At 43.5% G+C, this 22,340-nt stretch overlaps 1 protein-coding gene across 2 annotated transcripts in view; it reads right to left on the bottom strand.

Moving 5' to 3' along the window:
- The window catches only part of LOC306833618 (segment polarity protein dishevelled homolog DVL-1-like), a 29,398-nt gene extending 7,675 nt beyond the window's left edge, over positions 1 to 21,723 (bottom strand). For both annotated transcript variants that reach the window (XM_079359005.1, XM_079359006.1), the window contains exons 1-9: positions 21,290 to 21,723; positions 14,677 to 14,746; positions 11,323 to 11,444; positions 8,291 to 8,409; positions 2,826 to 2,964; positions 1,934 to 2,027; positions 1,729 to 1,798; positions 1,267 to 1,406; positions 728 to 804 (exon numbers count right to left, since the gene is read on the bottom strand). In XM_079359005.1, the coding sequence (XP_079215131.1) occupies positions 728 to 804; positions 1,267 to 1,406; positions 1,729 to 1,798; positions 1,934 to 2,027; positions 2,826 to 2,964; positions 8,291 to 8,409; positions 11,323 to 11,444; positions 14,677 to 14,746; positions 21,290 to 21,459 (1,001 nt within the window). In that variant the 5' untranslated portion in view covers positions 21,460 to 21,723. The remainder of the gene's footprint in view (positions 1 to 727; positions 805 to 1,266; positions 1,407 to 1,728; positions 1,799 to 1,933; positions 2,028 to 2,825; positions 2,965 to 8,290; positions 8,410 to 11,322; positions 11,445 to 14,676; positions 14,747 to 21,289) is intronic.
- Between the last annotated feature and the right edge of the window lie 617 nt (positions 21,724 to 22,340).

Raw genomic sequence — 22,340 nt, 5'->3', positions numbered from 1 at the left:
GAAGATATGAAAGGATTTCATGATCAGTTTGTCAACTTACAGAGAACATTTACTACTTTATAAAGTCACACAAGTCAGCACATGTGACTGTAGACCAAAAGCTAATATGAGGAAGAAGATATACTTTATTAATGCCACAAGGGGAAATTCAATGTTCCACTCTCTTGTTGAACATGTCACATACACACAGGCTAAAATACACATGTGACCTCAGAGAGACACCCTGAGCTGGTGTGTGTGTGTGTGTGTGTGTGTGTGTGTGTGTGTGTGTGTGTGTGTGTGTGTGTGTGTGCGTGTGTGGGCGAGGGGGGAAGTCCTCCTAACCTCTGGTGACCTCACAGATGAAAAACTCAACAAGGCACTTTTAATGTATCTCTCTACATGTTTATTGCATTGCATTAATAAACTTTAAACGCTTTACTTGGCCTCTTTAAAGCGATATGTGCTGTGTCAGGTTTTTCCCCCCACTGAAAGAACAGGAAAGTAGCTGACACTTTCTGGCAAGGTCATTCTGCAAGCAGGAGGATAAACTGATCCAATCTGGCAACAAACTGCTTTTTTTGCAGCAGTCGGGATTAGTTTGCATTTAAAGTTGTGATTTTTCTATACAGACTTCCCTTTAAGTATGTTAACAAAACTGTACTGGATATAAACCTTAGTCTGACATGTTGCTTTGCTCCTCTGCAGTAACATTCATCACAGTCATCAGTAGTTTGTTTGTAATTACCCAGTTTTGGAAACAATCTCTCGAAGGATCCTCACAGCGTCATCATTGCTCATGTTCTCAAAGTTCACATCATTCACCTGGCATACAGACAACAAAAAATACAATTATTCATTTATACTGAAATACAACACACAGTCATACTGAGTGTTTTCATTGCTAAACAAATTGTGAAGCTCTGCAGAGGCCTAAACTACAGTTTTGCACTAATCCCTGCAAGGCTCTCGCCTTCAGATGTCTGCAAATCTTAAACTGCACATGTATGGGAACCATTCATAATAACACATATGTGATGAATATTGGAGGGAAGCAAACTGTTATCACACATTGTGTGTTTCACAGTGGGCGTAGCTGAACTGCTGTGCTGCACAGAGATCAAAAGAAAGGCACTAACAGGAAGGAAAAGGAGAGGCAGAATGACTTCTCCAAACGAGACTTTGTGGTTATTAATAGGCTCAGATATGAAAACCACTCATCTCTCCAAGTGTCACATTAAGCTCTCACACTGTACACACAGCAGCATGAAGTATCTGGAGGTGTACCTGGAGGAGCATGTCTCCAGGCTCTATCCTTCCATCAGCAGCCACAGCTCCACCTTTCATGATGGAGCCGATGTAAATACCACCATCTCCCCGGTCATTACTCTGACCGACAATACTGATCCCCAAGAAGTTGTATTTTTCTGTCAAGGAGAAAGCAAGGAATAAGTATGAGAACTTGATCAGTTCGGAGAATCATTCTTATCATCACATGTACATTCAGACTCTAATATTTACATCCATGGTGAGATAAATCGTACTTATTTTACTCCTGAAAATGTACTTAAATGTTCCAGGTGAGCTGCATGTCTGGACTCAAACTGAACTTTTCTCCATGAAAGTTTTTCCAGCACTCAGGTAAAAACAAGTTGAGCTATGAGGATGTGTTTGCGAGCAGGCTATCCTTGAATATTTTATCAGTTTTCAGGAGTGCATGTGTGAATGAAGCTTCAGCGTCCGGTTTACCCATGTTGAGCGTCACAGTGATGATGTTGAGGCTCATGGTGGAGTCTGTGATACTGCTGAAGGACGAAGACTGCAAAGGCAAGAGCAGAATGCAATTATTAAAGTGGTATAAAGTCCATATCGTGCAGTCCTCCCATCCGTTTTTTTTATTTCCCAAAGTCAGTTTTATTTCAAGCAGAAACACTGATGTCTTTTAGATGCTCACTCGGTCTATTTTAGCCACTTTGTGCCTCCGTCGGCGGCGTTTGTGTCTGCGCATGAGCTGCGAGGAAGAACTCTGTTCTGTGGAGCTACTGAGCCTGAAACACACAAAAAGAGAGAAGCGTAAAGGAAGGAGGAATGAAGAGATGGACAGTGTACACGTGTAGTTGAGTCAAAAACTGTAGACAAAAGAAAACACCACGGGAAAATACAAAAACACTTTGTAATCAGCTCTGCAGCTTATTTTCTGTAACATGGACAGCTGTAAGTTGCTGCATGTGCTTGGATGAACACGTGCATGAGTACATGCATACTCTGAATTGTTCACTACCACAGCTGGAGGTCCTGGTGAATCAGCTAACAGCTAGCTGCGTTACGTAACTAATGATTAAAAAAAATACAGTCTCTATGAAGTCACCCATTGGTTTCAAAAGAGGAGTTATGAAGCCAACAATGATGGTCACACATTTGGAAATGCTGACTACCCAACTTTTAATACACACACTAGAAAAAGACCAAGAAGTAAAGGTGAAGGTGAAGCAGCCTTTAACCTCCTGGGCTAAATCAAATCAGCCTCATCTCTAATTATGCAATTTACTTCATTTTAAGCTAAATAAAAACAGGTGAGTTAAAAAAAAAGTGCTCACTCAGTGTTCAAGTGAGCAATAGCTCATTTTAATAATAATAATAAGGACTCTGTTGTTTATTCAGCCAGCATTCTGCCCTGGCTTTATTTTTCCACACCAGAGGTTGTGGCTTGGTTACACATTTAACTGGATACTAATTGAAACTCTATTTTCTTTTGAATGAATACCTCACAGAGTCCCGAAGAACAAAACTCACACGACACTACAGGGTAAAAGTAAACTTGGATGTGAGGTAGCATGTTATGTTACCTGCTTGCATCTTCGTCTTCCTCACTGTCAACAAATGAGCTGGACTCCAGCTCGCTGCTCATTACCGAGGCGCTGTCGTAACCCATGGCCGAGTCTCTGGCGGTGCGCTCTGATTTGGAGTGACCGTTGATGCGCGGGACTGTGGGGGGGGAGAGAGAGAGCAGCAGTGAGTCAGACAGGAGGTCACACTGATCATCGTGGGGTCAGATCAGAGGGAGAGGGAGGAGAGTCCGTGTTAGTGAGAGCGGCAGAACTGGAGAAATATTGTCATTATGGGAGAAACAGAGGAGACAAAGGATGAGATTTATTTTTGATATCTCTGGGGAAGAATAGAGATTTATTGGACACATGAACTTAAAAGCAGACATAATGTTTCAGTCACACCTCACAGGAGGGCGAATGGAAAAATAAATACATCAATTATTCATTGTTGACATATTTGACTCACTTTAATCAGAAAGAAGAAAATAAATGAGCTTGTTAGCTTAAATACCCAACATTTTAAATCTACATTCATGTCTGAAGAAGGGCCATTAGTTGATCAAGGGATGTGTGTTTGATGCATCGGACTGTTTTAATAACCCTCTTCCATTGCAATATGAATGTGACATCAAAAAGAAAATAAATATGTGATTGGCTGGTCAGTTTGTAATCAGTAATCTGATTTGATTGGTCAAATTGGTTTGGTTTAAGAGCCTACATGATAGATCTGCCATCAGAACAATTGTATCATTGAACAGGAAAAATGGAAAACATTTCTCCCCTATAAAAATAATAAAAATGCTTTTAATAAATCTGAGCCAGGATGGTAAGACATCTTTTTTTCAATTCAACACAACCTCCGATTCTTCCGTTTCTTCTTCATTCAGAGAGAAGTGTGCACGTACAGGATGAACTGAATGAAACAATGTGTTGGGTCAAAGTTGGTATTTTTATGTCTGTTACGTCTAATCCTGAGTTAATCCAACATTTTCATTTTTTCAGTTGATCATTATTACATGGGATTCATTTTTGTTAAAGTGCCTTATTGTACAAAGCTCTACATCAGCTCAGTCTGTTTCCATACGTACACTGCCAGAGAGGCGGAGCTGTCTCAGGGTGACAGCGGATTGGCTGGAAAGGTCTCATAAGGCGAAGAGGGCGTGGCAGCCAGCGCATTCGCCGGGAGCAAGAAAAACATTCCAGCAATGTAGTCGTTGCCATCACTAGCTCCGCCCACTGAGTGCTTTTATGAAAGCTGAGCTACGGCACATAGGCACTCAATCAGCAGAGGGACCTGACATCCGCAGTCACTCAGACAGATTTTCTCCCACGCTCAAGTGACGGCCCCGCCGGAGGAAACAAGAAAACACAATCATGCAGGTTCTCCACGCCAGACTGAAACGTGTGTGTTTGTGCCCTGCTCCGTCTGTGCTAAAGCCAGCCTGAGCTCCAGACGCTCGCTGCACACGGGCTGGCTGCTGACAGGCCTCACAGCTTATCTACAATGGAGGCAGTGACAAAAACAGGGAATAAGAAGTCAAAGAAGACAAGAGATGATCACGTTTTCAAATCTGTGAAACTTTGGACAGAATGTTACCAGGACCTCAGAAGTTGTCAATTCTGAAGTATCAAGCTGGCTGTAAGAGATCATCTATTTCTACATATTTATTAACTATAATCAAAAAATCACATATTAATAAAGTCAATGAGTAGCTGTGTGTCAAAATCACCACATCAAACCTCACAACAGCTCAAATTAATTCCACTCACAAACTTCCTCTATGTACAAAAACCCCCTCCACTAAACTAACCACGATATCGAATCATGTTTCCTATAATCGATCAAAATGTCATAAATCATCAAAAGTACAAATCTCTCACCGCAGCCCGCAGTGTGTCCTCGTCCAAACGCACAGACAATCTGAACTGAGAGTCGGGACAGAGTATCGCCTCGTCCCACCCTCTCTCCCGCCGCACACAACTATAGAACGACTGCTAATCTGTCTCCAACCAATCAGATGAGTGCCTTCTGTGAAACAGAGGATTTGAGCTGATGTGCTGCTGCGCGCTCTCCCATCGCTGCCTCAGGTGAAAGCAGCATCAGGTTATTAAAAGCCCAAATGCTTTTAGTGGATTTCCATCACCCAAAAAAAACCCCAGACATGTTTAGGTCACTTCTGATGGCACGTTGAACAGATGTTTTTTTTTGTTTTTTTTGTGCTCTGTGTTAATACTTTAATACAAGCATAAGTGCTTTGGCTTAACCGTGTCTTCTTTGGCCCCGACCCTGGACAGCATTACGCTTAATGCAATGACATTTATGTCTCTTCCTTTTATAGGACGTATGACATTTTCTCTGTTTCATTGTCTCAATTAAAAGATACAAATGTTTTATTCACTGAAATCTCTACATCATTCAATCATAGAATCACATCTGAAGTTATCACACTGATACAACAATATTTAGTTTGACGCATCACACTGATTTGATTTGATATGATTGACCACAATTCATTGCAATAAAAAAGTAACATTTAACAGAACGTATATATTAAGTGATTGGCCTGTTATTTTGTAATTAGTAACATTTAATGTTAAATAAAAAAAGATCTGTGTGATTTTGGAAGCATGGCGATGTTGGAAATCTTGTCTCACAAAAAGGTGTATGTGCAGATCCCTTCAGGGCCTTAAAGGAAACCATATCCTATAATTCCATCCTACACCTGTTCGCCCTCCTAAAAATGTTGCTTCATTCAAGCCTTCACTCTCAAACGCTGCCTAACACAGAAAAAAGAAGGGATCTGTTTCCCATTTAAAGTCATCGCTGTAAAACAGGCAGCATTCACTCGGAGCTGGATCACTCGGAGCGTGTGTATAAGGTGACAGGGGAAATTCCTGCTGCTGATGCTGCAGGGTGCGAGGTAGAGAGGCGGGGGCTTCCGGTGGCTCCTCCTTTAGACATGCAGATCACGGGACTGGGATAGAGCTGAGCCACTGAGCCAACACAGACAAATTAAATCACGCTGTACGAGGTCCTTTAAGAGCCATGAAACTGCTGCTAAACCACGAGTGATCCTCCCCATTCCCCCGATGGTTTCACTTAATTAGAGCTAACAAGCTACAAGAGGGGGAGACACCACACAAGGAAACAGAGGAAGACCGAGTGTATGTGTGTGTGTTTATGTGTGTTTAAGGTACTAGGATTATTAGGATTCTGAGGTAATTTGGCTTCATCTGTCTCCTGTATGATAGTTTTTTATTTGAACTGAGGAAAGTTCATCAGGCTCGAGTTATTTCCGCATCAACCACAAAACATCACATGTGCAGTCGGCAGTAAGCAGCAGAGGATCTGACCAGAGCTGACAATATGTCTTCAGCCAAAAAGAGAAAGTTCATCCATTGCATAATTACACACATATCCTGCTAGGAAACATTTAAAATCTGTTTCCAGTAAGAGACGGTTCTTCCTTCAACCTAAAGCTGTATTTTTTTTTTTTTAAATGCTAATTGCATAATTAGTCTTGAGTACAGGAAGCAAATGGCAGCTTGATGTGAAGAGAGGAGACAGGATGGAGAGAGAGAGAGAGAAAGAAGAGCTGGATTTACTGAGAGCTAAAATAAGAACAGGCAGAGAGCAGAAGGACGACGTCTAAACGAGGGGTATTAAAGGTATAAAAATGATGACAATAAGAGGTGTGAAAAAAAACAAATATTGATGGCTGTATATTACCTTTTAATCTCAGCGGCTTTATCTTTCTGCGTGTTATATGGATACTTCAGTCAGTAAAATCTCATCCCTCCAAATATCACTAACGTTTTTTTTTTTCCCACATCTTCATCCAAACTTTCTTATCTCACTGTTCACTTTAACTCCTCAGACATTGTGACACTGACTTTGCTAATACCACAAAAATCTCCTTACTGGCAGGTCTTCCTACACGCACTATCAAACCCCTGCAGATAATCCAAACGTCAGCAGCTCGACTGATCTTCAACAAACCCAAAAGAGCAAGTTGTCTCAGCTGTTCATCTCCCTCCACCGGCTCCCATTAACTGCTCACATCATCTCACACCTGAACCCAACCTGCTCAACGGGGTCCTAAGTCTCTAATAAGACTCTGCTCCCCTGTCGCCCCCCGGTGGTGGAGCGAACTTCCAAACTTCCATTTGATCTGCAGAGTCCCTTTGCACCTTTAGGAAAAAAGCTAAAGACCCAGCTCTTTCATGAACACCGACACACTTAATTATAATATTAATAACTAAAGTAATAATGATGGCGATGGTTTTGTTTGATAATGGTCATTTCAGGATGTTTTTTTAGCTGATGAGAACTCTAAAGAATGACGGTGTGCATTGCCTGTCTGCTCCTGTGTTTGACTTAAAGCTGTCTTTTGAACTTCCTGAAGTTGTTACCTCTAGATCTTCTAGGTTTTCTAGATCCTTGCTAACTCTCTGATGTACGTCGTTTTGGATAAAAGCGTCTGTTAAATAAACTGGAGAGTTGTAGAAGAATTAGCGCCACATAATCTGAGGATGGTTAACCATTATCTGACTGGCAAAATACTTTGCATGCAGGATCATGACTGTATCCTTTCTTCAATCTAACAGGTCAAATGTTTGCACGCTATTGTAAATTCCGAAATGAAATGAGACCGGATCAGCTTCTGCTTTGTTCACTAAATGTTACGCTCAATGTCAGTGTAGTAACAACAAGCAAAGACTGAGGAGGTTTTCTTACAAAATATCTTAGGTATGTTTTTGCTGGTTTTCCTGCAGCACCAGTATACCCAGTTTTTCTGCCATGGACGCAGAAATGGGACGTTGCCTGGCATGCTATGATATCAAAATCTGAGCCTGAAAAGTAGAGCATCTCTTCTGAAGAAGCTCAAAGAACATCATCCTTCTCTTACAAATGTTTTTTTTTTTTTTAAATTGCTGCAGTCAAAAGGCCAAACAACCAAAGCTGATGTGTCTGCACTTGAAAACAGCTTTTAAAGGCTTTTAAAATCATGGTCCTGACAGTTTCTTTTACTGGCAGACTGTAAAGCTGGGGAAGAGTTTTCTTCTGATTGTCACAAAACACCCGTCTCTCCTGACAGCTTATAATCATCGGAGTGTGAGCGCTGAGCGGAAAACAGCCTCTGACCATAAACCTGAGCCACACACAGGAAACAGAAGAAAGGGAGATATTGGGCAAGACAGTAAATTCCAGAAACGTTGACATACAGTGAACTTATTCACTTCTCAAGCTGTTTTGAGAGTTGGGAAAACTCGTGTTTTGTGCTCTCATGTAGCTAAAGTTCACCATGTGATCCCTGAGGGTCTTCTTCTCATACATGTCTGCTGTCCATCCATCTTCTTTTTTTTTCTCTTTGGTGTGAAGATTAAGAAAGTGAAGAGTTGAGTGAAATGTAATAAGTTGGAAATGACAGGGTAATTGCATTTTTAGGGCCCATCTGTTCCTGGCTGATAACAACACTCACGCTCGGTTTCTCGGGCTCTCCGGCGTGCGCGCTCCCTCTCTCGCTCTCGGCGGTGGCTCAGGAGAGACTCGGTCCCCGTCTCGGTGTCCAGACCATCTCTGCTGCTCACCGCGTTGGCGCTGCAATACACACATCGGAAAACTTCAGTCACTTCATCGAAATGTGCAAAACACATGTCCCTCATTCTCCAGCCTCTTTAACCCCTGAACACAAACTCCCCGGCTACGATCTACTTCTGTCTGTTATAATATCTGTTAGCTTGCCATTTAGCTCGAGGGGAATATGCAACTCACATTGTGACTATGTTTCAAATTCAATCCCTGCAGCCAAAATAGCAGTTTCATTGTTCTGCGGTATGTGATGTGTTTTTCGCTAAGTGTCATTAATGACCAGATACCCTGAGAGGGAGCCGATCCGGACAATACTGGCATTAATGAGACCTATTGAAAGCCCAGATGGTGCCTGCAAGCGTGATCGAGAGAGAGACACAGAGGAGAGGATGACAGATTGCATTAAAAAAAAAAAAAGCGAGAAGTGGAAGATCAGGTGTGCGCTGAGCAATGAGCTGGTCTGCACACTTGAGGTCTGGGAGGAGGGGGCTGTGGAGGTGCTGGAGGGCACATTGTTATTCTGTCAGAGGGCTGGAGACGCTGTGGCCTCGGGGTGCAGGGTTAAGGGACTCACACAGCCAGCGGGCAGCAAAGAAACCTGAAGCTGCTGAGAACTCTGCTCAATACTGTCAGGGTGTCTGTCTGTCACACACACCTACACCTACACACACACACACACACACACACACACACACACACACTCTGGCATGAGTGCAACAAGCACCTCCTCACACCTGCATAAAAACCACACGTGCAAAGCAATCAGGCGTTCATGCATGCTGACACGCCACACAAAAAGAATCATATTCACAGTGTATAAACAAACATCAACCTGCAGTGCTTTCACAAACATACACAACATTGGACTTGACAGAATGTGTGTGCTGAGACATTTTACTTTAACAAATCATTTCGACCTATATTTAAAAGATGAAAGCCACTGATCGCTGTTGTGCAATCCTTACTCTGTATTTTCTAAATTTACCTTTTAATTTACTGAATATATTTTTTACATTTAGAAAAAAATGTGTTTATTGTATGTTGAATCTTTTTAGTTAGTGTTATTATATTCTCATCTTCATCCTGCATCCTGTATGTGGATCAAATAGAGTGAATCTGATGGCTTAATAGCAGAAATATAAAGTCACAGAGATGGACTGTGGAACAAGAGAAACAAGGGAAAGACAAAGAGGAAGGCGTACGTTCTTATTATGACTGTGATATACTGCATTTTATAAGACTCAAAATACCAATAAAATGAGTTTAAACATAGCAAACTGTTTTGTCTTGCTGTGTATGACCGATGTAAATTAAAAACAGCGGCGCAGATAAGACTCTGTGTCGACTGTGTTCACAGTGGGATAAAAGTGCTCAATGAGCCATGCTTCCACGCTTCTGCTAAGACGTGCTAATGGGTGCACCTGGGCCGGGCGTAGGTCACTGCCTGTTTGCAAATATGAGCGAGGATGCTCAGTTTGGATGCACTGTCTGTTGGCAGTGATGGCCGTGCTGACTGACTGCCCGTCAGCCTGTCGATGGCTGCTGACCGGCCGGGCGGCAGCTCTGCTGATCCGGAGGGAGATTATCTGAGGCGCTAGGCTGCAGCTGTGAACAAATGCCACCCCCTTTTCAACCCCCCACGCCACCACCATCCACTCCGCTGACAAGCGCCGCCGCACACACCCCCGCCCTCCCCCCCACCCACTTGGGAAATGGAGATGGGTGCTTTTAATGTCCGTTAATCCGGATTACCAGGCAGAGGCACATCAGTTGTGTCCATTCTCAGCCCAAAACACCTATTCTGTGCGCTCATCAAATAGAACCATTCACGCCAACAAACAAATGAAATGCATGAATAAAGCACAAAGACAAATGAAGTGGTAATAATATTCTCTCTTTTTACACAGAGAGGAAGAGGGAGGAAGACTGGATTCATTTCAGAGAGAGAGGAGGGTTTCGCTGTAGGGAACTCAGCACGCTGCTTCTGAGAGAAAGGCCTCAGTCAAAGAGGGAGAGAGAGAAAGGGAGCGTGAAGGAGGGGAGGAAGGGATATGACGTTGAGTAAAAGGGGGCCTGCGCAGTGCCCCGTTGCTCCACAAGGTGGCGGTAGCCGTAGTGAAAGTTGACCGGGGGAACAATAAAACCATCAGGACAGCTGACAGCCGAGCAGCAGGGAGCGGCCCGTAGAGGGCAAAAGAGAGCCGAGATGTCAAACCCTGGATAAAGAGATACACTCAGACATGACAGATTGCATGTTCTCAATATAGAGCCTCGGCCATATTGCTCGCACGCTGTAATGGCAACAACCCTTGCCCCCACTGCCCCCCAGCACTTACAGCTATATTTAGCACGGGACTCCTCGGCTACTGCAGCCATACAGTATCTCTCATTCGTCTGTTGAAATGTCAGTCTATGCTCAGGTAAAATACATTTCTGACCGTTCAATGTGTTGGTGCCTCGCGTGCCTTTATTATCCCAGTATGGATGAATGCTCCTAGTGACAGCGTACAATGGGAGCCTCACTGAGTGCCAGTATTTGCCTGAAGATGTTTGTGCTGTGAAGGCTATTTTTAAGAATCAGCGGCGTACGCATCATGTTTACATGGACAAGCGGACTAACGCTAACTCACTCCATGGATGAGTGGGCGGGAGAGAACACACACACATGTACTCGCACCCATACATGTTGGAGCTTTCGCACATACTTCACGGCTTATTCACACTCAGGCGTACAGACCGCCTACACCTCCCGCATGACAAATCTTTCCACTTTCTGATGATCACAGGAGTGAAATAAAGAGGTCACACAGAGCACATTGAGCGTGTGCTCCAACACATCTGCCTCCGTGTGTGTGTGTGTGTGTGTGTGTGTGTGTGTGTGTGTGTGTGTAATTGTGCATACATGACAGGCAGCCCACTTACTGGAAAGAGGGGGGGCGGGAGTCTCCGATGCCCCCTGTTCTCTCGAGGGGAGGGGGCAGCTCTGGGTGGCTCTCTGTGCACTGAGATCCTCCATCAGAGTGGGCGCTCTCTGCCAGGACCAACTGTGAGGAAGAGTTAAGGGAAGGATTCAGCGTTATTCAGCCCGGAGAGGAACAGAAAATTATGCGGAATGACACACAGGTCCCATGGCGAGGAGAGATCCAAAACAACATGAACAGATGAACACAAACAGGGATGCAGACATCAGAGACAGACATGTGTCGTGTACAGATTCACATGGGGGGGGGCTGCAAAATGAGATGCTAAAAAAAGGACTACAGAGGATCTGTGGCTGCGCATAAACCACGTGAGAAACACAGCAAGCGGCGTCGAAACTTTCAAGACCACTCTGAAGAACAAAGGAGGATGTGCAATGACCTGCAGATACGAAGCCTCTCCTTTCATCTCCCTCATTTGCCAACAATGATGAACCTTCAACCAGGCAGCCGCGCAGAATAACACCTGTATGGGCTGTGATTGTTCTAATGCTGGCTTTTGGATCCACTGATGTCACTTTGCTGTCACATGGATTTTATTTTGTTCCATTTCAAAGACTTCAAGTATCTTTTCACTTCGTTTTTCATCCCCTTCTGTGTCAGCGCGCTGCGAGCGCAGGCTGTCAGTGTGAAACACGTTATGAACGAGCAGGTTTCACTCTGCTCCTTGATGTCCAGTTAAACCACCAAAAATGTCTTTTGAGATAAAAAAAAAAGAACTAACTGGTTGAGCTTTAATTCACCAGACACTGATCCAGGATAAAATGAGTCTTTACAACATGATAGGGAAGCCATAACACATAGAGTATCTTCATCATCCCGTCCCGTACCACACTGTCTCGAAGCGTCTCGTCTTCACCCACACCGTATCGCCATGTTTCATATTGCATCATCATGTAATGTCATCTATCGTATCTTAACATATGACAGTTTGAGTATTTTCAATAAAATAAATCTTAAAATTCTGAATTTACTGCACTAAATGAAAAAAAATAATATTTTTTTTATGTACACAAGTTCTGCTCTCTGACTCAACGTGCGTACGTTTCACCTGCTGTGTGTGATTGGTTGGATTCACACAGATGAAGTTGGCTCTCAGATTAAAGGGCTTCAAATAAATAATGAAAACATGCTTTATGGATTTATTTAGGATTCAGTGAATTTTTTTATAAATACAGGTCTATAAGAATATAAAGGCATACGTTATTTAGTTTGTATTAACTGAACTTCATATTGAACTGACTCTGTTTGTCTCGTGTTGCACAGGCATTTTTTTTTAATAAAGAAATCCCCACAGTGGAGCTCAGCCATTTTTATTTGCTGCAACATGAAGCTATAGACTGCTGCAGGATTAATAAATAATTGATGAAAGATTTAATTTTATAACTCAGCTTCAGTAGTTGTTTTTTTCTGTGAATCTGAGAGAGACTTCTATAGTCAGACTGAGCCAAGAAACAACACGGCAGATTAAAGTGCAAAATGGCCACAAAAAAAAAAAACAAGCAATAAGAAATTTTTGATCAGATTTCTCGAGATGACTTTTTTTTTTTTTTTTTTAAAGATTTTGTTTCTATGCCTTTATTTTGACACAGGGGCAAGAGGGAGAATGGGGAATGACATGCAGGAAAGGAGCCACAGGTCAGATTTGAGCTCTCCCTCTCTAGACGCCTCTATCAGGAAAGATCAAATACTGTTTTAAACAAACCTGATAATTAGATTATCTACTCAATCTGTGATTTAAGACTGAACAAAGAGAACCCTGAGATTTAGTTCCAAAAATGATGTTGAAATGTTTCTTCAAAAGTCTCCCTTTCAAAAAAGAGCAAACATTTAAATCACCTTCACGTTTGTTTTTGATAATAAATAAAAAGTCGCTGTGAATCTAAAGCATACCATACCACATTTATTTATATAGCACTTTATAAAGCACCATATTTAAAGTCATGCTGTAGCCTTTCCAGTAGTTAAGGGGAAAAAAGCTGCCAAAGCAACTTGAGAGCTCAAAGACATGGTGGTTAGTTTTGAATTCAAAGTTGTTCCATGGTGATTATTGCCAATATCAATAAGTTTCTCCTATTCAAAGCAGACTAAACACAGCTGGAGTAAGACGTCTGCCTCTTTGCTTTTCGGTCACTGATACACACTGATGATTTTAAGATGTCGAACACTTGTTGATCAAACTCGACGCAAATGTTGAAACACCTTGATCGACGTCTTTGTGAATCACCTCAACAACCTCTCTATGAGAGGGATGGACAGGTTTAAAGAAAGTCTGATGATACAGCTGACTATCTGCTACCTTCAGATTATTTGGCTTCAAATAAATGATGGGAAAAAAAGCTTTTTGGATTCAGCAGGGACACAATGCAAACCTGTGAAGAGACGCAGTCACACACTGTAAGTTAAAGCTCATATGCACACTGTGAAAGGTTCGGCTCTTTTATTGCACTGTGTTTTGTTTTTACAATATTTAAACTACGTTATGTCAGAAACATTTTTTTTTCTCCTGCAGGCTTTTTTTCTTGTTTTGTTGACATTCAGAATGTGTGTAAATGTGGTGATAGACCACTTCAGGTGCTGTTTCACTCATCAATGTTGCGTACGCGATGAGGCGGTCGTTAACGACTCTGTAGCCACCACTGTGTCACTAATTCTGACCTCTGACCTCCCTGTGGAGGCACAAGTAATCCACTAAGTTCCCCTCAGAGATCAATAAAGTGTCATTTCTATTTGCCGGGCTGTTAACAGAAATGGACGAGTAGATTAAAGCTGCTGAATTAAAGTATCCGTCTCTGCTCTTCATTCAGGTTTAAAGGCAGAGAGGGAGTTGTGTTCAGAATGTATCAGGATTCAGATGTTACTCTCCTCTAACGTGACAGATTGATGGCATGTTTAATGTCTCTGAAGGGAGACCTGGCGCCCTGAGCTGTTTATCTTCCAGAATTACACTCCAAACCCTTCAGAGGTCGATAGAGTAATGGACCATCAGATCGGACACGCCGGACGGTCTACTGCTTCCTGTTTGAGTACAGACTTGTATTTTTGTAACAGCAGCCAACTTTCATATCTAATGCAATCACTCACTCCCATATGATAAGCTGAATAGAGAGATCAAGGTGAAGTGTGTTTGAAACCAGTGTGGAGGCGTTAGCATGGCTACATTTACATGATCCACGAGCGCTCCACATATCTTTGGTTGGAGAGCCGGACGAGCAGCCAGGAGAGAGAGAGAGAGAGAGAGAGGGACAGAGAGAGAGAGAGAGAGAGGGGTGGAGTGTGCACCATTCATCTCACTTACCCAGGACACGACTCTCCCGTTGAAGCACGGCAGCTTGGCGTTGTCATCGGAAATCTCTTCCTTGACGACCCTTGGGAGCAAGCAGACAGATACAGTCAGGCTAAGGACGAGGACACAGAGTCAGCTCGACAGCTCGACAAGACGGGACAGCACCAAGACACGTCACGCCTGCTGCCAAGCCGACACACACTGACACACTTTCTCAGCCACTTTCTACACCTGGCTCTCAACCAGGTTCCTGTCCTTACTTCGTGGCACAGGTTACCTGAGAGAGCGGCAACAATGACACTCTTCAGTGATTTATTAACATCCTGTCAGTCTGTCAGGCTACGCTAAACACTACAATGTGATAACAGCTGATTAACCCACAGAGGAAGGGGCCATAAATCAGTTATGAATGAACGTAATGGTGAATGTGTGCAGGTCTGTATGTTCCACGATGATATAGAGGCAGATTGACTGATAGCTGAGGTGAGGCTTTAACCCAGCTGTGAAACGACAGGCTTAACGCGACACTGTTTAGGAAGTCCCACCAAAAACCAACCAATACTACGAGCTTCACAACGCTCGTGGAGAATTTACGACTAAAATATAACTTTACAGTCGGTAGACACCTATCACTGCTTCAAAGTCTACCCAACACCTCTTGGATTATAATGTAATATAACACACTGATTAAATGATGTAAAAGCTAAGTGTGTCTGCAGAAAGTCAAAGTGACTTGTTGTGTGAACGCAGCAGGTAATATTCAGGAGTGATCGTCATACGACTAATCGCCGGCTCTTTGTCACTCATTTGTTCATACCGTGAACATGTCTGCACTCGCAGAACAACAAACTGACCGTGTCGGTGTTGCCTGTTCAGACGTCATTGACATGAATACATAGCAAAGAACTTGACAGATGTTAACCACTTCATTTACCGTCTTAGATTTCTGCAGGGTCTCTTCCTAGAAAAAGACCAGGCAGAAATCCCCCCCCCGTCTGACAGGGAGAACGTCCTGCTGTCAGGGACATGTGTGTGTGTGTGTGTGTGTGTGTGTGTGTGTGTGTGTGTGTGTGTAGGCAACTCAGGCACATTTCAGGGGCCGGCTGGCCTCAACTTCTGAGACATTTTCAGGAGTAGTGAAAACAGCTTTGTTGACAGATGTGTGAAAACTCCATTATATGCAGTAGCTCGAGGCTGGAGCCTTTTGTATTTTTTAGGAGTAAACACATTATTCTCAATCTTACTGGTAGCCATTGGAAGTGTGTTGAGACATGCTGAGATATGGTTTGTCGAGCCACTGAATATCCTGGCTGAGTAAGGAAGATGGATAGATGTTTCTATGTGAGTCGAGCTGTGAAAACAGGGTGTCGAGGCCCGCCAGCGTGTATGAATAGAGAGATCAAGTGTGTGGACTTCCCTCAGCGTGTTCGTCTTCAGCTGTAAATTCCCAACAAAAATACCTTCCAGTTAACTTTTGACCTGCTGGGACACAGTTCAGCAGAAAGCAGTCACCACACCTGCTCGGCCTGTGTCACATAGATCAGGCCTGCAGCTAGCTGACGGCTACAGGAGGAGCCCGAAAACACCTTACACACACACACACACACACACACACACACACACACAGGGTTAAGACACCCTGACGCATTTAGCTGTTTCCATTTGAACTCTCTGCTTATTGTTTTTTTTTTTTTCCTTCTCCCAGGATTGGTACATGCAAGGTCTCACATTAGCTTCTCGGCTTTCAACACGCTGCTTAAAAAGGGAGAGGCGAGACTTCATACCAGCAGGGAAGACTAAGACGATTTCATGCAGGGGGTTTATCTGACTGCCTTTTTCCCCACTCACTTGTTGTTTGCCAGAACTTTCCTCTCACTGAAATGATTAGCCAAGCTGCTTGTGTTTGTGTGTGCTTTGCTGCTGCTGCTGTGGGAGCTGTAATGCTGGGAGTGTCGGACGGAGATAACGAAGCCTTGTGGCTGGAGCTGACGGCCGCAGAGTTCTGCTCCTCCACCTCCGTCTCCTCAGGGAGGAAAAGGGAGGGAAGGAGGCGAAGGGGTGGCTGTGCCGGCTGCTTCTTAGGTAGGAAGTGTTCATATCCTTTAGCAGGAGCTAGCATGACCAGCTGTAAGGTGAATTACGAGGATGCGGGAGTGGCCCGTACCAAAAGAAACATCTGCAATGCTACGTCTCGCAAATGTTTCCCCACGAGTAAGGTCGCTGTTTTCACAAATGTGACGGGAGTACGACAGGTTTCGAAAAGGACAAGCATGTGAAATAAATTCTTTGAACACAGTTCTGTCTGTTGAACAAAGCTGGAAGGAAAATCAGTCCAATCACAACAGATGACGTCTTCATCATGCAGTAAAACACCCGTGGTTAGCATTTTTTTTCAGCTTCCATCTGATATCAGGAGCAGCGTAAGTTCACACTCACACACACACACACACACACACACACACACACACACACACTCTTAAGCTCTGTTCGGAGGAGCATGTGTCCACTGTCACTGATCTGCTTCTCAGAGCAAACAGCTTAAATAGATCTTAGCAGATTTCACAGGATAAAGATTGACCACGGCGATGGCTGCATATTCCACTGCTGGAGATATTTGTGTCGCTGGGCAAAGATTAGACGCGTTTGTTTCTCTTTTAGAGGCAGAGGAGGGCTGGCCAGTTAGAGCCTACCAGAAGCAGACATCTAACACCCAGACAGCAGTCACAGGCCCTTTGGTGGGCGGATGCTCAGTGGTACTATAAAAGGGGAAGCAAAATATTTGTAGGCAAATAAGATTAGGAATAGAGAGACTTCAAAATGAGACCAAGTCTGACTCAGTAACCGGCTGAGTTTGAACCACCTAAAAGATGTTAAAAATAACGTGCGCGCTGTTGATTTCACAATTTTAGCTGGAACTGTGAGAATCACACAAAATGATCATTCAGGGTGTAAAAAAAATAAATAAAATCATCAGTCAACCTGAGTCGTGTGACACAGTTATCTAATCCCTGATATATTTTTTTTAAAGATATAATTTGGAGCTTTATATGCCTTTATGTTAGAGCCTGAAACTGGAGAGAGAGGGAGAGAGAGAGAGAGAGAGAGAGAGAGAGAGAGAGGGAGAGAGAGAGAAAGGCATGACATACAACGGTGGGATTTGAACCTGAGCCACCCATTCTTGAGAACTGAAGCCTCTGCACACTAATCACTAGACTCTCAGCACCCCCAGATATTGATATTTGAATTGTTTCTCATTGTATCATCGCTTCATGACTCCTTACGATGGAATGGCTTAAGACAAAAGAAGCCGAATAACGAATATTGTCAGACAGTGAGGAAAATAAGTGAAAGAGGGGGTTTAGCTCAGCTGGTACAGTATGTGTCCTATGTACAGAGACTACAGTCCTAAATGCAGGTTTGAATCCTGATCCTGATTGCTTCTTTAATTCCCAACCTCTCCCAAAACACCCCGAAGGAAGATCTTCAAAATTAAAGAAAATGAGTGAAGAGATGATACTTGGTGAAACTGACCACAAATGACAGTGAATCCTGAGCGTCGCCTTTCAGGGGAAATGTGTATTCTTCATCAATGTCTTCATCAGACATCGTGACGTATGATTCTGTGACTGTCTTGCAATATATCAATTATCCAAGAATCAGGATAGTCTCATTCTCATGGGCCATAGTATCTTGAGTTACCCTTCCCAATTATAACTGTAAAGGTTTCAGGCCATAATATCACAATCTGGACATTATTAAATGTTGACCTTTGAAGTAAAGAGTTTTTTTGTAGACGATCAGACTCAAGAAAAGATGTAAATAATGAGTCCTACAGGGGCTTAGCATCACCCCCCCTCCCCCCTCTTCTTTCTGAGGCAAAAACAAGACTGTTTCTTTCAGACCTGCAGCTTGGCTGCTTCCTCAGCTCCACAGAGCCTCTGTGACTTGCATTACAGTGAAGTCTCAAAGCGGCTCACCACCAGTGGCAACGACAAAGCGTCGTATCGTCACCTTCAAGTCTCCGAAAAAGCCAAGTGCGTTGCCTCCAAACAACCCCGTCTCAATTAGCATCCCGTCCTATGAATATGGATGAACGAATATCAGGGAAGAGGGAAAACATCTGAGGTATGAAATGTGCACAAAGAAACCCTGATTGTTTGATTTGCAGTGCTCTGTCGTGTGACAGAAATGCCTCAGTCCGTGCTCAGGTTTAGTCCACATGATTGTGAACAGCGCAGAGAGCTGGGTCGTTTCGAGGGCGACGTGTTTATCAAATCGGTGCGGCCGTTGCTTAGAGAGCTGATACTACGAGCACAAATGTAGTTCAGCAATCCCTTAAGAAAATGGCTGGTTTTTCTGGCACACCAGGGGGTCTACTACAGAGGACCTTGCACTGACTGCTCATTTACATTTCAAACACCGTCTATAACTGCAAGGGATTTGATGTTTTCCCTCTCTGCTCAGCAGTCTTATTCCTCCCCAGCTAATTCTCCAGCAGCCATACTGTCTGTGTGGATGCAGCAGAGCCAGCATGGCTACCACAAAGCGCTGCTATCCTCTTTGCCTTTGACTGGGTTTGCTTCCATACTGTGCCAGTACCATACGGTGCTCACACAGCCCGAATATTCAACCTCAACTCAAAGGCTGGCACTGCTGATGAAGACGCCTTCATATTGTGTTTATAATAGCTTTAAGCCTTTTTACAATGTCCAAATTCACATTATAATTTAAACGCTCTGTTGATGCTCATAAAGGAGCAGGTTGGCCGACTGTAGCTGTGTTTTCAGCCTACGTCTCCATGTGGAGAAGGCAAACACACTTTGTTTGTTTCCATAATCTGCTTGTCGATCACCTGAGGCCCTGCGAGCAGCCCGGCCTCTACTGCAACAGAGGCAGGAAGCCTGGGCTGGGGACAAAGCAGAGCACCGAGCCTCACAAGCCACCAGGAAGAGCCAGTTTCCCCCCACAAGGTCAGGCTGCAGTGGAAACATGGCCTGCCGCTGCATTTCCTCCAATCATGCACGCGGTTTCACTGCAAGATATTAATGTGCGTTTGTGTGTGTGTGTGTGTGTGTGGGCCTGTGTATGACTCTTCAGACTGGAATGAGAAACAGGCACTGACAGAAATATGTCATCCTCAGCACAGGACGGATACAAGTTGATCTCACTGACCAAGAGAGCCGGAGAGCTTTGGTGAAGCTCCTGAAAAACCGGGGCGGGAAAAAGAACAGAGAGAAACAGGCAGGAAATATTTCTATTATTCATAAAGTCCAGATTCCGGTAGAGAAGAGAAGAGCGAGTTACTGTTTGAGGTTTTGAGAATTCACCATGACAAAGTGAAGCCTGCATTCACACTTCAGTCAAAGACAGAGGATCATCAGTCTTCTGGTTGTTCTAGCTGCTCACGTGCCTTTTTGCTTGAAAACTACTCTCGGTTGTTTCCATGTGATAAGCTCAGTTTAAGTTGACAGTTTTGTTTGAACCATTTTGATTGTCTGTTTTAAATTCATTTACAAGCTCTCTTAAATTGTGTGCTTGCACTTTATTCTTTCAGTGACTCCTCTTTGAAAACCACTGTATCCGCTTCCTAGCTTAAAAAGTGATCTACAATTATGATTCATATGGGCCAAAAAATAATATGTGTGGCTTGCATATGATACATGGTGTGTTATTAAAATCATGTTTTGTTCCGTGACTAGCATAATCTGTGGTTAAATTATGGCTGCTTGGTTTTAATAAAATAATTTAATTTCCTTGTATGTCTAAGTGGCTGACCATGATGTCAGAAAACCATGAGATGAAACATCAAACGTGCATTATCTGACCTCAAAGTACTCCTCAAGAAACAAGTCAGCCTTTATAATCAGTTTGTGTAGCTTTGCTGTTATTAAACAAGTCATAATAAGACAATTGTTGTGAAACCATGGATATGAGAATGAAGTGTTTCTCTCCAGAGGGGGGTTACAATGCCAAATCTGTTTACATGATTTCATATCTGGTATCACAAACGCTGTCTCGTGGTTGCCTTATTCCCCTGGGATTCATCATCCGCAGTCCATTGTGTTGTGTGTGTGTGTGTGTGTGTGTGTGTGTGTGTGTGTGTGTGTGTGTAGATAAATTACAGCACTATTGATTTAACAATGGAGAGATAAAAAATGCTCATCTGGTATAGTCCTTTTAAAAAAAAAGAAGCAAAAAACAAACCCGTCTAAAATCTAAGAACTTCAACATGTGGACGCTTTGTCAACAGCACCCTCACATGTCTATTCCACATGCTTAATACACTGACGTGCATTTATTAGCAGTAATAAGGGGAGCAGGGGTCTGGCTCTGTGTAAATCCATGCAGGGCTGCGTCATTAGGACTCTGGACGGGTCTGGTATCACTTCAAACACTCGTGTGTCTCCTCCACTGCGCACACTGGAAGCCTGCAATAATGAGCAGGTGCCAGGAGGAGCGTGGAAACAGACATGGCACTGTAGTTTACGCACACATGTAACAATGATACAGCCGCGATCCTTCATCACGGCAGCGCGATCAGCTCTGTGTACACAGCACATCAGCCGAGCAAACAAGCTTATAATGATGATGATGATCATAATTAGCACAGATGGTGGCTACTTACCCAAAATCCTGGTCCATGGATTTGAAGAAGAATTTGTAGCTATTGACCGGCCGATTGTTGAGGACATTTTTAAAATCCGCTAAGGTGACTTTGTCCGGGGAGACGGACAGTTTGACCAGATACGGGGTCTCCTCCTCGTCTATGTGATATATGATTTTAGTCTCCGCCATGAGCGAGTGAGGGGAGGACAATCATTGACACAGGAAAGGAACAAGGGTTGGCAGCGCAGTAGACAGGCCTGCTATGTTACCCGTGGAACAACATAACAGCGTTCACTAATACAGAAAGCTGCGCACTCCGCGGCTCCGTGCGTTGGACAAACAGGAGGAAAATCCCGACATAATCGCGTCGTGGGTGTCTGTGTTCCTGCTCCGGTGTGAGTCGCTACGGTGGCTCTCTCGGCACTAAAACAGGAAGGGACAGTCCACATCCTTGCTTGCGATATGGAGTTGGGAATATTGGTATTTTTTACAGGGTAATTGGTGAGACAGTGCTGTCATCTAGTGGTGTGTCTGGGCTGTGCGCAGCAGCCTTACACAACAACACACTCACACTGTACAATAGACTGTAACTAAGTGTGTGTAGCCTGGACTTATAACAGGGAACAAAGAACAAGTGGACTGTCTTTATCAAAGATAATCAGGGATTTAAATTATGACCTCTGACTTTGATATTAATGTGTAATATGACGGCGTCAGGAGGCTGCAACTTAATTCTGACTCTTCAACTCACTGAGGTTATAGCTTTGTGTTCACGCCATATGACTGTAAATATGAAGGGTCACACCAGCTTTCAGTCTATGCTTTACACACACACACACACACGCACACGCACACACGCACACACACACACACATATACACATACACAGAGAGAGAGAGTATTATAGTCGTCTGCAATAGCCTTCATTACTTTACTCACTATAGAGATAAGTGCACAACGGCCAATTAGTTGTATAATGAAAGCAAACACTTAAATCTTAAATCCTATTCAACAAAAAAGTGTACAGCCTGCATAAACAGTTGCACTAATACTTGCAGTGGTTTATTTGT

Source organism: Symphodus melops (assembly GCF_947650265.1).
Source record: "Symphodus melops genome assembly, chromosome: 13".
NCBI classification, from domain to species: Eukaryota; Metazoa; Chordata; class Actinopteri; order Labriformes; family Labridae; genus Symphodus; species Symphodus melops.
This window is presented reverse-complemented; position numbering and strand designations above follow the sequence as displayed.